General features: G+C 31.6%; 2 protein-coding genes across 5 annotated transcripts; both read left to right on the forward strand.

The window, feature by feature from the left end:
* The first annotated feature begins 750 nt into the window (after window positions 1-750).
* Window positions 751-5,568, forward strand: LOC133032617 (uncharacterized). 2 transcript variants are annotated; one of them, XM_061106643.1, is made up of 3 exons: window positions 751-1,191; window positions 2,792-2,875; window positions 3,738-5,568. In XM_061106643.1, the coding sequence occupies exon 3, from the start codon at window positions 3,886-3,888 to the stop codon at window positions 4,894-4,896; it is 1,011 nt and encodes a 336-aa protein (XP_060962626.1). In that variant the 5' UTR covers window positions 751-1,191; window positions 2,792-2,875; window positions 3,738-3,885; the 3' UTR covers window positions 4,897-5,568. The 2 variants fall into 2 exon arrangements, with proteins under 2 accessions (XP_060962626.1, XP_060962625.1); XM_061106642.1 differs by lacking the exon at window positions 2,792-2,875.
* A 6,038-nt stretch (window positions 5,569-11,606) lies between these two features.
* On the forward strand, window positions 11,607-14,365 carry LOC115702114 (F-box/kelch-repeat protein At1g22040). 3 transcript variants are annotated; one of them, XM_030629585.2, is made up of 3 exons: window positions 11,607-11,761; window positions 12,604-12,696; window positions 12,771-14,365. In XM_030629585.2, the coding sequence occupies exon 3, from the start codon at window positions 12,772-12,774 to the stop codon at window positions 14,158-14,160; it is 1,389 nt and encodes a 462-aa protein (XP_030485445.2). In that variant the 5' UTR covers window positions 11,607-11,761; window positions 12,604-12,696; window position 12,771; the 3' UTR covers window positions 14,161-14,365. The 3 variants fall into 3 exon arrangements, with proteins under 3 accessions (XP_030485445.2, XP_030485434.2, XP_030485438.2); XM_030629574.2 differs by having other exon boundaries at window positions 12,604-14,365; XM_030629578.2 differs by lacking the exon at window positions 12,604-12,696.
* The last annotated feature ends 1,514 nt before the right edge of the window (window positions 14,366-15,879 follow it).

The raw sequence follows: 15,879 nt of genomic DNA on the forward strand, positions 1-15,879 counted from the left end.
CTGTAGGTATACGAATACATAAATGGGCAATGTCCATTTTCGTAGGTATCCACAGCAATGGGCAATGCTTGTTTTTGTAGGTGTAAGTATAATGCACATTTTTGAACCTATACCTATAGAAACACTATTATTGGCCAAAGGGTATGTTGCGTTTCCATAATTAAGCTTTTTTTGCCGTAGTCATGAGATATTTCTTTTATATGCACAATCTTATAGATATTGATATTGTTTGAGAAAATACTTTTATAAATTGAAGTAAAGAATTGTTAGAATTTTTTCCAAAAAATTATATTGTTTTAAAAATAGAAAAGTGTCACTTATGTCTTATTTGAGAAAGAGTCTCGCATGGATAATATACTAGTATGCAAAAATGAATGACCAAATTGACTAATCAATTGTCTTCATAAAATAATAATGAAGGGAAAAGTTGGAGTAGTGGTTGTACGTACGTGTCTAAGAAGGTAGTGAAGAGAAAGAGGTAGGAGACTTGGCATCAAACATGGAAGCCAGAGTCATACAAAAGCAGACAAATTCATTACCTTCACTACGGTGATCCTGTGTACACGTTCTCTCATCTCATTAAATAATCCCAACAATAAGGTTTGCTCTCCGACGTGTGGGATCTATTGACTCTTCTCTAAATCTTCCAGACACTGCAGGGTGATGCACCATTCACAAAACAATGCAGCCGTAGAGTATCCTTACCCCTCTCCTGCAAGTGCTGCCGTTTCGCTTTCATGTAGATATTAAATGATGATATGACCATTCTGCCATTTGCCAAATCTGCGGTGCATGCCCAGTGTGTTTATGTAATTACTATCCATTGTTTATTAGAGCAGGGGCATTTTAGGTAATGGGCGAATCACTGGTAGTACATTGCTTCTGCTATAAAATCATGAGTTAACTATTATTTTGTAGAGAGGGGGATCAGTTATATGTGATGTGAGAAAGAGAGATCTCACTATTATTTCAATAAAAAGCTTGACCCCAAAGATAGTGAACCAGTCAGAGCTATATCTTTCTGTTCTTTTCTTTTCTCTACTCTCTGTCTCTCTCTCTAAATAGATAGCTAGCCAAGTCATCAGCTTTCAGTTCTACTCAACATCACTACTAGCTAGCTACCCACCACATTGTCATATATTATTTGGGTCTTCTCCATTTCAGTACTCAAATTCCTCTCTTCAAAACTTGGTATGTACATCTCTTTCTAGATTTTCATTTCATCATATTCGTTCATTATTTATTATTAAATTATACTCGTTAAAAAAAATTAGAAAAAAACAATAGATGACAATTATGGTAGTAATTAGTAGTTAATAATATTTATGTATAATCAAATTAGGAAAAATGCTAGCAAAGGAGGATGGATGCAACTCTATATATATCTCTTGAATTGAAATTAGTATATATTTTATATCCATCTAACGTTTTATTTACCATTAGTTTTTTTTTTTTTTGGACAAATATTTTACCATGATTAGTTTTAAATGGGTGTGTAGATTAATTTATAAAAGACTTTTTCTTCTTTTTTTTTAAAAAAAAAAAGAGTTGTCCTAGACTATAAATATAGCGTAATGGTAGAAATATATATCGAACATTTATTAATAAGTACTATATAATGATTTTGAATATTTTAAAAAAATAACTATAGTTAAATTTTAATTTTATTAATATTATTGTTATATATCTCACATGAAACAACTCTTATCATATAATGTAAAAAAAAAAAAATAATAATTAAATAACAAAATTAAGTATAAAAAATTTTAAATTTTTATAATTATATTGATAATACACATTAAAAATACACTCATATAAATATATACTAGGTGATTGTTACGTGCCAAACCACGTAGTGTTAGTTTTATTTAATATTTTAGTTTTTTATTTTAATTAATAATTAAAATAGTATAATTATTTGAACGATTTGTTTTATAAAAATAAAATATGTGTCAGTATATTTAGTAAGTAAAACATAGTTGTGTTATAATAATATATGTTATTAATAGTAAAATGTACATTAATGTTCTAATTGAAAAAAGTTCTATTATCTCATTTCATATCTAATAATAGCTATACAACTATATATTTATAGACTTCCACATTCTTTGCAAATTACTAATAAGCACCAATAATATTTTCATATTCTAATATTTTTCAACCTTCTCCTCTTTGTGGTAAAATTAAAAATAAAACTAAAAATAAGCACAAACATATAAGGTAAATACTAATTACAGCCCATTTCATCTTTTTTTTTTTTATTATTTTTTTAAGCCCAAGCCCAAAAATCTCTAAGCCAACACAATGAATCTTCTTTTATATTATCTTTTCTAGATATTTTATCTATATTTTTCTTTTTTAAAAAATAAATAAAAAAATTATTAATATTCTCCCAAGATAGGTTTGTTAGAGAGATATGTGGCTAAGATGATTTTTTTAATTTAAAAAGAGATTATTAATATTTAAAAGATTGTTTATTTAAAAGATTGTTTAATTTTTTGGTTTAATTATTGGGTTTATTTTTTAACGGGAGATCAAACCTAATAGTTAAATTTAACAGAATATTCTTTTATTTTTAAGTATATTCTGTTAAACCAAGAATGTTAAAGAAGGTTCATATTTAATCAAATTCTTCTTCTTCATTTAGATTTAGTAATATAATAATTGATTGGTGAGATTTTAATTATTACAGAATCTCACTCGTGAGATTTTAATTATTCATAGTCTTAATAACATTGGCAAAGTAAGATTCTGTCTCATTTTAAATGTCATTTTTAAAATGTGTCGACAGAGTCTCACTCGACGTTGATGAAGATTGTGATGAGATATAAAACTCGACACTTGTCCTGCTTTATTTCCTTGACTCAGATTGCAAGTAATTCTTACTCTCACTATTGTAGTACTGTTAAATATCTATCTATATATATATGTATATATATATATTTTTTGTTATTTTTCTCATAAAATTAGATCTCACTTTTACAAGGAATATTGTTTGTAAAATAAAATTCTTTTCATAATCTTTTCTCTTTAAGAAAATAAAAAAAAAAATTATTGATTAATTTACTCATACTACAACAAAACAAAACTGACAAAAACAAAGATAAAATCAACATTTTACTAACTTTAAATTGTCGTAGAAAATATAAAACAAATCTATATACATTAATATCTTTTTAAATGTAGGACTTTCACCTAATTTTAAAGAACTAATAAAAATTGGAACTGGCGGACACTTTTGTTAGAACAAAATTTATGTCTCGTCGTTTGATGAGAGTTACTATATAAATACATATATACCCGTAGACCGTATAATTATATATTGATATAATTATTGTTGTTTAGTGGGTGAGATTCCTTGTATGTACATATTTCTTTTCATTTTTGATTTTAGGTCAGAGGGCATTGATTAGAAAGAAAAAAAAAAAACTTTCCAATTATATTTTGAATAATGCTTAAAAAGAAAGTTCTGTACGTACGTTTCTTTACATTTTCACTTATGAAGATGGGACACAAAGACACGAGTATCAGAATCGTGGCCATATGTGGTGTTGACAAAATATAGATTTGAATCATATTTACATCAAATTACTCTCAATGCAAACAAAAATGTACTTTTTTTTTAACCAAATTATGATATTATTGTATATGTGTATTTTCAAATTAAATTTTTAAATCATAATTTTCAAATTCGTATATATATAGATCCTAATATACTCTAATTAATTTGTATACAGGTATTTATTTCATTCAACACTAGCCAGTACACACTACTTATAGTTGAACAATAACGTTCTCTTCTCTAAATATTAATGCTCCTGTTCAGTATTACTTCGTTTAACAATAAATACGGATTTGATATTGGGTGATCAGTAGTTGTGAAAGATGTTTAGTAGAATCAAATCCAAGATTTCCTCTATTTCTTCTAGTAGATCACCATCACCATCACCATCTACCAATGATAATAATGATCTCCAGCTTGGACTCAAAACCCTGCTCATCATTCACGCTACACAATCACAATTAGGGCAGCCAGAACCACAACCACATGATCTTCAAACCCCTGCCATTGCAAACAATAATCACCATTATCCTCTTCATGAACAACAGAAAATTCTCCATTCCCACAATAGGGTTTTGATGAACCATTCACTAGTGGATGACATAATAATGGGGACGGATAGCGGCGTGCACATACTCAGTTCTCACTCCAATTACGATGAAGAAGAGACCATGATGATGAATAGGAATACAAAGAAGAAGGAGAATGAGAATGAGAATGAGAATAAGAATTATAATTCAAGAGTAAAAAAGAAAAAAGAGCACCCTTGTTATCCGCCGCCTATATCTATGGCGCCTATGGTGGCGGGAACAAGGAATTTGGGTAGTACTGGTGCAATAATTATGCCGTGGGTTCTGACACGACATAATGAAGACGGAAGACTCATACTCAAAGGACACAGAGTGCAACACCACCGCTACCTTGAGTGCCACCGTCACAACGGCCGACTCATAGTAAATCTCATCACCATCAATGATGATAATTTAGAGGAAAACCATGTTGATGATGACGATTTTAAAGAGCTAGAGGTAGAAGAAAAAGAAGAAGTAGTAGTAGAGCCAGTCAAAAAAGAAGAGGTTGATCATGATGATGAGCTTAATACTAGTATTATTCATAGTGGTGTGTGGCCATCAATGTCTGATGGATTATCGTATTTGGAGAATGAGCTTTCAATAAATCGTGGGATGTTAATAGCGAATTCCATGAATAATTTGGGTTGCAGCAATAGTACCAACATTATCATTCATCAAAGCCATCATCATCTCTACTCATCACATGAGTCTCCCGGTTCTTCTTCCTCATTGCTCTGCCCTATGACTACTGTCATCAACTAATTACTAATGAATTAGCTAGGCTTGCATTAATTTTTCATATGTATATAGAAGTTTGTTTTTCTTACGAAGAAAAGAGCGAGAGAGAGCAAAATAGGTTAGTGGTAAGTGCAGTTCAAATTATTTTAGAAACTAATCAAGAGGAACAACCTCTTATACTTTAAGCATCCAATCTACAACAACATCTAGTGAATGTATACTTCCATAAAAAAAAAGGTGAATGTATATATTGTGTTTGAATTATATATTTACATATTGTGGTATAGTTTCTCCTGATGAAAAGGTCTCTAAATGTTATCATTATTCCTAAAAAACTGTTGATTCGCAAAAGTAAGTCCTGGAAGCCTTTCTTGTCCTTCTGGGAAGAGTCCTCAAGAAAGCTAGCCTTCCTTCAAAAAGAAGTTTCGGATGGCTTGTTCCTCCTAGAACTCCTAGAAAAAAGTTTCAGATAGTTGACTCCAGGTTGCTCTTTCCTATTCGGAAAGTTTCTTCGGTGAGTGTCTTGGTTCGTGATTCCAGAAGCCCTCATATATACGCTCCCAGAAGCAGTCATACTTATGTTGACATATGGAGATCTCGCTCAAAGAAGAGTTGGTTAAGTTGGTTATTACCTAACTATAACTTAACAATCTCGCTTGCAACCGCCGACTTTAGGATCTTGATCCTAAGCATATAAATACCACCAACACTTATCATTTCAGATACAACGGCTAGATTTAATTTCGAGGTAGAGAGAGAAAAGATTGAGAGGTAGAGAGAGAAAGGTACAGAGAAAATAAAGAGATTGGGTTTGGATTTTGTATGAAGAATCTTTTGTAGATGAAGAAGATTCTTGGGTAAGAGTGTGAGAGTTGAAACACTTTGAGAAAACTCATCAAAGAATCTATCTCAACTGTATTATACATATTCTTGCTCAATCAATAAAGATGATTTAGTGGTGTTCCAGAACTGGAGTAGAGTCATAGATCACATCGCACTACAAAAAAGTTTGGCTGTATCGTGAACACTTTTACCGAGGACATTGAAAAATATCATCGATAGAGGAAATTTCACATTGGCGGCAAGATTTCGCGCATTTTTTAGGGGTTCTAAGTTCTTCTAACGAGAACATGGGCTCTAACGAGGACATTGTCCTCATTACAGGTAGTGTTATATTTAGTAACCTTGTTCATCTCCTTCATTTTTCTCTGAATAAAAAAAATCCCCATTTATGAAACCCTATTTTTTCCTCTCTCTCCATCTATCTATCCTCTAAAACCTTCAGAATCTTCTCCAAAACTTCATTTTTGCTATTAACCTATCTATCTCTGTGTTTTTTAATGGATATGTTTTGTTTTTTTTTATTTTATTTCTTTAGATCCGAGACAAAGGAGAGGAATAGAACCTTGAAGCTTGTCTTCTATCATGCTCAATCTCAGAAAATTAAAGGTATTTATACGTACATTTGCTATATATATTTTTATTTTTATATCTTTTTGAGTAAAAATTATTTATTTTTGTTTGTTTGGGTATATATGACTGTCTATGATATTTTTTATTTGTTATTATATTTTACATTTCATATTCTAGCTAATTAACTCACTCTCTCAGATTTTTTGTTATTTCCTTTTCTTTTCTCTAATTTTTATTAATGTTGCATTTTCAGAATATGTTGTTGTATTTTTTTTTCTACGGTACTCTCCCCCCCTCTCTTTGATTGTTATTTTTTATATGTGAGACACTAATTAAAGTTCACTTAAGAAGCACAGTTAAGTTTTTTAATTACTAATATCATTACAAATCACAAAGATGATAACTTCATAAAATCATTAGTCTTACCTATTTAGTCATCAATAGGGAGCTTCAAATCATCCTTGGTGTCTCCATTTTTAGCCAAAAGACTCATCTTCATAGTAGTAAGAATTAACTAGATAAATGAATGACCAAACTAGTTACCCCTCTTGACACTATAGAAGTCTAACTCTATAGCCATAAAATTAAGTGCATTTTCTAAAATATACTTGATAAAACTTGTTAAATAAAAGAAGTCTATAGAGAGCAAAATGCTAGGAAATAAATTTTTAAGTTTTCTAGATCGATTTACTTGAAATAAGATTTAAGCTTTTGATTTTATTTTTGTGATAGAAGATTTTTCTGTGATGCTCTTTAGTTTATAATTTTCTACTATATGTCATGATTATGCTTACTGTCTAGTCCTTTTTATAGACTAAAAATTTGAACATATGTAATTGTCAAACTTACAAAAGTCCTTTAGAGTTATAGTTGAATAGTTTTTGAGTTTCTACTGGAAACCAAAACTATGAATGTATAAGTACCTATATTTGTTTGTTTGTTCTTTTTTAATTTGGGCCTTTGCATTTGGTCTTTATATATAAAAATATAATTATATATACATTTATATAATTTAGATTTGTGCCTTGCAATGGTCAGTTTAATCTATCTATGTATCATTACCACTTTATCTATCTATCTATCTAATAAGTTCTGTTAATCTTCTAGTCTTCAATGCCTTGATAGTAGCTCCTTCAAAAAAATAGAAACACCATAAGGGATTAAGCATACGAGAGAAACAGGAAGAGCTCGGGCGTCCACTACCTTTTGAGTGAGATTCAAAGGAAAAACACACAAGGAGGTAGGTCTATACAACTCCAATTTTTCTAGGAAGTTAGATTTGCTTGTACGACAGTACACAGATCCAAACTGCAAAGATTGGACACATTTACAAGATCCCAAAAAGAGAAGGATACTCTCAAGAGTCGAGATGAATTATTTTTAGATTTATATGTTTCTCTTTAATTGTATATCATATTTACTAATAAAGTTTATTTTATAGTACAATGTATTTGACTTTGGTCGTGAAAGATACAGAGCAGATCAAGAGTGAATTTCATGATCACTTGAAAAAGAATGGTTCGACAACTCCATATGGTGGATGTACAACAAACCAGTGGAAGAAGGCCCTTGAGTTTTTAGGACGACCTTAAGTAAAGGTATATATTTTTTTTCTTTAACGCAATTGAATTTGTACTTAATTATTTTAATTTTACTTAATAACTCAATTTTATTTTGTTAGAAACGTTCGGAGATCAACTCAGCAAATAGGCAAAAATTTAAAGATCAGTTGAGCCATGAAAGAAGAACGAGTTAGTAGTTATGTTTATGTTTAGTGTCTATTCGAACTCTTTTATTTTTATATTTAGCACAACTCAAAAGTATAAAAAGAAAAACTTAATGAAGTTTATTAATGAATTTTATTTTTATCATTTGTGTATTACTAATATCAAAATAAAATGGAATAATATAATTGTGAAAATTAATTTAAAAAGAAAAGGAGAAAAAACTGCTTGTGTTCTGGTAAAACATTCTACCGAGAAGAGTTTCCTCAGTAAAAATTAGTTAGAATTGTCAAATGCTAAGGATGCCACTGAGAACTTCCTAAACTTCTGCTGACAACAAATGTTCTCGGTATACCCTTTACCGACAATAATTTTCTTGTCCTCGGTAGATCTTAACTTGTACCGACGAGGCTCTAACGAGAACATTATACTGAGGACTTGTTCTCGGTATAAAGGTTTCCTGGTGACATTTCAAGTTGTACCGAGAACTTTTGTGCTCGTTATAAACCTTAATTTTTGTAGTGTCAATCTATCGAACTTAAACCAGTACTATATATCTTGGTGTTGATTTTATTGTTTTACTACTTGAATTGTTTCTGAATCTTAATGCTCTATTCATCCCTATTTTTCTTCTAGTATTGATCATGATTTGTCACTCTTGTCATTGTTAATTGTTTGATTCTTTAAAGTTTAGCTGTTTTGATTCTACACTACTAGTTGTAATTTTCCCACAAATTAAAACTTGGTAATCGATCAAGAACGCAGAATTAAGATTCTTTCCGCTGTAATTCTAGAAGAAACTTTAATGTCATCAATGGAGAGATTCAAATTGGAGAAATTCGATGGAACATGAGACTTTAAAGACAGTTTTATGAACCGTTGGGAAATAATATAAAAGACAGTTATAAATCGTTGGGAATAGCCCTTTTGTAGTAGTGTTTGCACTACGGAGAGAAAGTTTGAAAGGAATCCTAGTGCACCCGAAGGTATCCAAGGCTCTTCGCGATGAGAAGCTTTTGGCCAAGAAGAAACCAGAAGAAAAAGAAAAAATAGAGGAGATAGTGTATTACACGATCATCATGTATCTGTCAAACAGTGTTCGAAGAAAACTCATCCCAGAGAAGACGGTAAAAAGAGTCTAGAACAAGTTGGAAGAAATATACTTAAAACTATCAATAACTAGTAAGCTCAATTTACTAGAAAGGTTATACAGTTTTAGAATGATTTCTTTCCTTTCTTTAGATGACAATATTGATAGATTTAATGAGATTATTGTAGGATTGACTAATATAAATCACAAGGTTGATGAAGAAAGTCAGACCATCATTTTGCTGAGATCGCTCCCAACTGCATATCAAGAAGTAAAGGATGCTATCAAGTATGGCAGAGACATGATTACATTGGAGGATGTTCTTGCCACACTTAAGTCGAAAGCTTTTGAATTACAATTGGAAAAAGAATCTAAAAAATAAGAAGTGTGTTTGGAAAGAGGAAGATCACCCAAGAAAGTAAGTTTAAAGAGTAAACACCATCACTCTCAATCAAGATCGATGTCTAGAGAGAAGGAAAACTCGAAAGTCTTACTTCTGTGGAAGGTTTGGACACTTGCAAAGATTTTAAAAGAAGTACAAGGAGCAACAAGGCTTCAATAAATCTCACAATGGAGATAGGAAGGACAATTGGCATCATCACCACGGGAATGATTCTCCTGTAATTGCGGAGGATAGTGATAACTGCTCCACAGATGGAGAACTATTCTCTATCTCAGAGTCCTCCATGAACAGGGAGTGGATTCTTGACTCCGGATGCACTTATCACATGCGTCTGAGCTAAGGGTCATTTTTTGATTATAAATTAGTCGATGGAGGTAAGGTTTTAATGGGTAATGATCATTCATACAAGGTCATTAGAACCGGGAAGGTTGCCGTCAAACAGTATGATGGTGGAATCAAGGTGCTAACAAACGTAAGGCACATCTCAAAGCTTAGATAAAACCTCAGATGTAATATCCCAGAAACCTAATTATGAATTATTAAGGTTTATTATATATTATGGATTAATTAGAGTTAAAAGGGTTCGTGGATGCTGACTATGCCTCGAAGAGAGATACCAGAAAATCAACCACTTCCTACGTTTTTTTGACAAACTGAAACTATATAAGCTAGAAGGCCCAACTACAGTCCATGGTTGCTCTTTCCACCATAAAAGCAGAATTCATGACAATTACAGAAGCATTCAAGGAAGCATTATGGCTTAAGGGAGTTCTTTATGAATTGAAACAAATCAAAGGGGAATGATTGTATATTCAGATAGCTAGTCATCCATCCATTTTTGTAAGAACTCGACTTATCATGAAAAGAGCAAACATATAGATATAAGACTCTACCAGATTAAAGAGAAGATAAAAGAAGGGTTGGTTGATTTAGAGAAGGTCAGAACAGAAGATAATCCTGCTGATGTTGGGACTAAGGTCTTAACAATAAATAAGTTCAAGTATTGCTTAAACTTGGTCAATCTCAAAAGTTAGTAAACTAAGATTTCTAGAACACCAACCATGATGGTTGTATTCTTTCTTCATCACTGTCAATATTTTAATTTGAAGTAACTAGGTGGAATTTGTGGTATAGTTCCTCCAATAGAAAAGGTTTCCAAAAGTTATCATCATTTTTGGAACGTTGTTGACTCACGGAAGCATGTCCTGGAAGGCTTTCTTGTCCTTCTAGGAAGGGTCCTTGGGAAAGCTAGCCTTCCTTTCAGAAAGGAGTTTTGGATGGCTAGTTGTTCCTCCTAGAAAGGATTTTCAAATAGTCAACTTCAACTGGCTCTTTCCTATTCGAAAAGTTCCTTCAACGAGTGCATTGGTTCGTAATTCTAGAAGCCCTCATTATATGCTCCCAGAAGCATTCATACTTATGCTAACGTGGAGATCTCACTCAAAAGAGAGTTAGTTAAGTTGGTTATTACCTAACTAACTTAACAACTTCACTTTTTGCAGCCACCGACTTTAGAAACTTAAAAATAAATTATCATTTTACTATCACTAACTCAAAAAGAAAAAGAGAAAAAAAAAAGTTAAAAGAATAACGTTGTAACAACAAATTTCATGAAAAAAAATAATATAACAGTATAAAAAGATAAATCAAGTTATCAAAACTAAGTGAAAAAAATCGTAATACAAAAACATATTGATGAGCTGATATTGTTTTGCTTATTGCAATTATGTCAATATTTTATTATTATTTTTTGTTAATTTATAATTATTTTTTGTTGTTTTCATTTTATTTATTAAGTTGTTCTAGAGTTATTTTTGAATTATTTTTTTATTTTACTAAAACACAGTACTACGTATTTTATAATTTTAAAATTTTAATAAAATATTTTTAATACATAAAAATATAAAAATATTTGTGTCCCAATATTTTTGTAATTTTTCCTTAATTTTTAGTATTTTTGTAAAATTTTTTTAAAGAAAAAGCCCAAACTAGTTTATTATTAAAAAAGAAAAAAGAAGAATGCATGCCATTCCCATCCACTGTCCACGTGCAAATTTTGGAAGCCACGTGGCCCCACCAACCACATACACATAGCAGCAGAGGGTGTACGTAGTCATCCACATTAACTTCTTCCTTCAGCTACTTCTTCTTCTTCTTCTTCTTCTTCTCATTTCAGCGGCTCGGGTCGACTCGACTCAGCACCAACCCACGCCTCATCGTCATGGATCGCCTCCTCCCTCCTCCCACAACAATCTCCAGGTCACAAATCGATGCCCTTATATCCTTTAATAGAATAAATTTGCATTTTTTTTTGTATTTAACGATCTAAGCTAATATGTCCTCCTCGAATTTACGGGTTCGAATTTGTGAAAATATTCTTGGGTATTTTGTGTTTATTAATTTATTGGATTTTTTTTTTATCTCGAATTAGTGGAATTTGGAATTGTTGGTTTTTTTTTTTTTTTGGTAACAACTGTGAGTGACCAAACCCTCTATTCTTTTAAGTGTGGAAAGTTTGGCGATTTTCTGGAGGGAGAGGGGTTTTAGTGTTCTTAACTTATATATATACACGCACATACGTGTAGATGTATTTATAGAAAGATTTTTGTATTTTTAATTGCAAACAAATCAGCATAAACTTTAGCCCCTAAATTTAATTAAGGAAGAGAAGGGGATTTTAGTAGAACTTTGTTTGCACGTTTTGAATTACTCTTTTTATTTAGTATTTTCTGTGCAGTTTAAAGTTTTGCACTTTTAAATTATCTAGTTTTAGTTGTGCATTGTGGGGGGTGTAATCACTAAATCCTAGTTTTATTAGGAATTTTCTTTCCACTTTCATTTTTTTTTTTTTTGATTTTTTGTTTAAGTCTCAGTTAGATGTTCAACCTATAAATACGGTTTATACTCACGTTTAAAAGAAGAATGTTTGGTAAACTATGAAGATTTTGTTTCTCTTCTTTCGAGCATCTGGTTCACCATTTATTTCACTGTAATATATTTAGTTATTTGTACTCATAATCTCTTAACCAGCCTCTTTAATTTGTATTTGGTTTGGTTTATTTACTGTTAGTGTTTACTTTTATTCTCTCTAATTTATGTAGCATTTTATTATAATACGAACTATATACAAGTGGCGAAAAATTGGGCACCACCTGTTCTCATTATAGATATACCAGGAAGGATTTCTTTCAAGAGTTGAGTAACCTTCCTCCCTTGGTTTTCCCATCCTAATGGGGAATTTATTGAGTTTGACTGCTTCAAAATCCAGGATGAAGGAGTATCACGAGGTGTCTGAATATGAAACCTGCAAGAGGCAAAGAATGTGCCCAAGTGTTGCTGAGGAGAACCCCAGACTGATTCCTAGTCTTCCTGATGAGCTGTCTATCCAGATTATCGCTAGGCTTCCTAGAATTTACTACTTTAATGTGAGAATGGTGTCGCGAAAGTGGAAGGCAACTGTTATGAGCCCTGAACTTTTTAAGTTGAGAAAGGAACTTGGCACCACTGAAGAATGGCTGTATCTATTGACAAAAGCGGAGGACGAGAGGTTTTTATGGCATGCTTTGGACCCCTTATCGGAAAGATGGCTGAGGCTACCTTCCATGCCTGATGTTGTTTATGAAGAAGGACAAAATAAAGGTGGTTTTTCCATGTATTGGATGTGGAACATGTTGGGGCCTAGCATCAAAATTGCTGACTCTATTAGAGACTGGCTTGGGCGTAGGAACACTTTAGATCAAATGCCATTTTGTGGTTGTGCTGTTAACGCCGTGGATGGATGCCTTTACGTCGTAGGTGGGTTTTCTAGATCTGCAGCCATGAAATGTGTCTGGAAATTCGACCCAGTGCAAAATGCATGGACTGAAGTAACTGCTATGGCCGCAGGCAGGGCCTATTGTAAGACAGGAATTTTGAATGGCAAACTCTATGTTGTTGGGGGGGTTAGTCAAGGCCGAGGTGGATTGAGTCCGCTTCAATCTGCCGAAGTATTTGACCCCTCCACAGGTACATGGTCCGAAGTGCCAAGTATGCCCTTCTCGAAAGCTCAAGTGTTACCCACTGCCTTTTTGGCTGACATGCTAAAGCCTATTGCAACTGGGTTGACTTCATACATGGGAAAGTTATGTGTGCCTCAAAGTCTGTATTCATGGCCCTTCTTTGTTGATGTTGGGGGAGAAGTTTATGACCCTGATACAAATTCATGGAATGAAATGCCAGCTGGCATGGGAGAAGGCTGGCCTGCACGTCAAGCAGGAACAAAGTTGAGTGTTGTGGTAGATGGTGAATTATACGCTTTTGATCCTTCTAGTTCCTTGGACAGTGGTAAGATTAAGGTGTATGACCATGGGGAAGATGTTTGGAAGGTTGTTATAGGAAAAGTCCCCATCTATGATTTTGCAGGTTCTGAATCTCCATATTTGCTTGCTGGATTTCACGGAAAGCTTCATGTCATCACCAAAGATGCCAATCATAGGATTGCAATTTTGCGTGCTGATCTACAGCACGATAGCCCTGATTCCATTCCGTCGAGCTCAGCTTCTCTCACATCTGAATCCTCTGACTCACAGGCAGATTCAGATGCAGTTATCTGGAAGGTCATCGCGAGGAAGGACTTCGGTCCCAAGGAATTAGTCAGTTGCCAAGTTCTTGACGTTTGAGCACAAGAGTCACACAATCAAGTGTCCGTACAATGACACGAGTTTCGTTTCATTTACTTTTTCTATGAGAGCAATTATGTTATTTCCTTTTAAAATGAGGTATATTGTATAGAGCAGTGTAGTATATAATAAATGTATACGTGTAAACTGTTTGTGAGAAGTTCTCTTATTTTATTACAAACTGAACTAGTGTCAATTGCCAGAAGCTGATGTGTGATTGATTATCTGTTATTGGGTGATGGCCTTGAAAGTTTAAACAACCACAACTGACATTGATATTACTCTTGGATATGGGATGTTTCTGATACAAACAACCACAACTGAGACATTCAATACTATACGTACCGTAACCATGTTTGTCATTTCTTAATATATTCACAATAATGATTCAGTCATGGACTTGGAGTAGTAACTTAGATTCTTATCTCGTGGAGCCAACTTTGAAATATTTGGCTAAGACATCAATCGTGGTAATGTTTTTGATATCGTATCATTATTAGTGTAATTAAGTATCGGATTAAATATCGGATCACATGTTAATTTAGGATTAAATTTCGGATCACATGTTAATTTAAGATAATAATTTTTGGGGAATATTACAAACTTAATAACAATATACTTATGAAAACATACATAGTGAACTGAACATGCAAAAACCATCTCAATTAGATTGGTTTACAATAGTTAACTATGATTAATTGTTGTAAATTGGACACATGTATAAATTTTTTATTTTAATACTAATTAGTTAATGGAAAATTTACACCAATATTATTTTTGATAAAAATTTTACTTTACGTTTAAATATTTTTTTTATATATATTTACGGTATTCTATAAAAATAAGAAATTATCACATAAAAGTAATAAGAAAACATCAAAATAATATACAAATAATAAAAAATCAACAACAAAATAACAAGAGTATAACATAAAAAATAACATGAAAATATTAAAAGATTATATTTTCAATAAATAAAATTTTAAAAACTGTAAAAATATTTAAAATTTCATACAATTATATTTTTGTAATTTTAATTTTGTTATTTAATGTATTTCAGAAATAATCCCATAAAGAAATGCTTCTTCTTCTTTTTTTTTTTTTCCTTTTTCTTTAGTGTGAGCTCTTCTATATCATAATTGTGTTTTTTGATGTCGCCAACAAAGAACAATACGTTGATGATATGAATTGATTAATCTTAATCGACCTGTATATTTTTAGTGCTAGAAATTTTAATTTTAATCTAATTCATTGTGTTCGTATGTCAATTTATTATGTTCACATGTCGATTATACTTAAAACTATATCGATTAACATAATTAATATTAAATATTTAAATTATATATATTTAATTGTGTCAATTTTTCTGACTAATTTGAATAATAAATAAATAAATAAAATTAATTAATTAAATAATTAATCGTAGATTATCTATACAATAAACAAAATTGTTAATATTAAATGTAAGTAAGCTATATTTTTATGTTCTTGTAAGTAAATTTTTTTTAGTTTGGATTTATTTTTTTGAAAATTATATATAATATTTAACTATAAATTTACAATTTTAATAATATATTGAAGATAAACGAGTCAATTCATATTACATGCGTTGACTCTAACCTAAACTAAATAATTATTGAGTCATTTGGATTTGATCTAATTTTAACTTGTTTTTACTTTTCATGATTTTAATACGCAATAATTCGTATCAAATATATC

Source organism: Cannabis sativa, chromosome X, assembly GCF_029168945.1.
Source record: "Cannabis sativa cultivar Pink pepper isolate KNU-18-1 chromosome X, ASM2916894v1, whole genome shotgun sequence".
In the NCBI taxonomy this organism is placed as follows: Eukaryota; Viridiplantae; Streptophyta; class Magnoliopsida; order Rosales; family Cannabaceae; genus Cannabis; species Cannabis sativa.

Excerpts from the sequence above, each read along its gene's own strand:
- LOC115702114 (XM_030629574.2), top strand. The coding sequence starts at position 12,733 with ATGGGGAATTTATTGAGTTTGACTGCTTCAAAATCCAGGATGAAGGAG.
- LOC133032617 (XM_061106643.1), top strand. The coding sequence starts at position 3,886 with ATGTTTAGTAGAATCAAATCCAAGATTTCCTCTATTTCTTCTAGTAGA.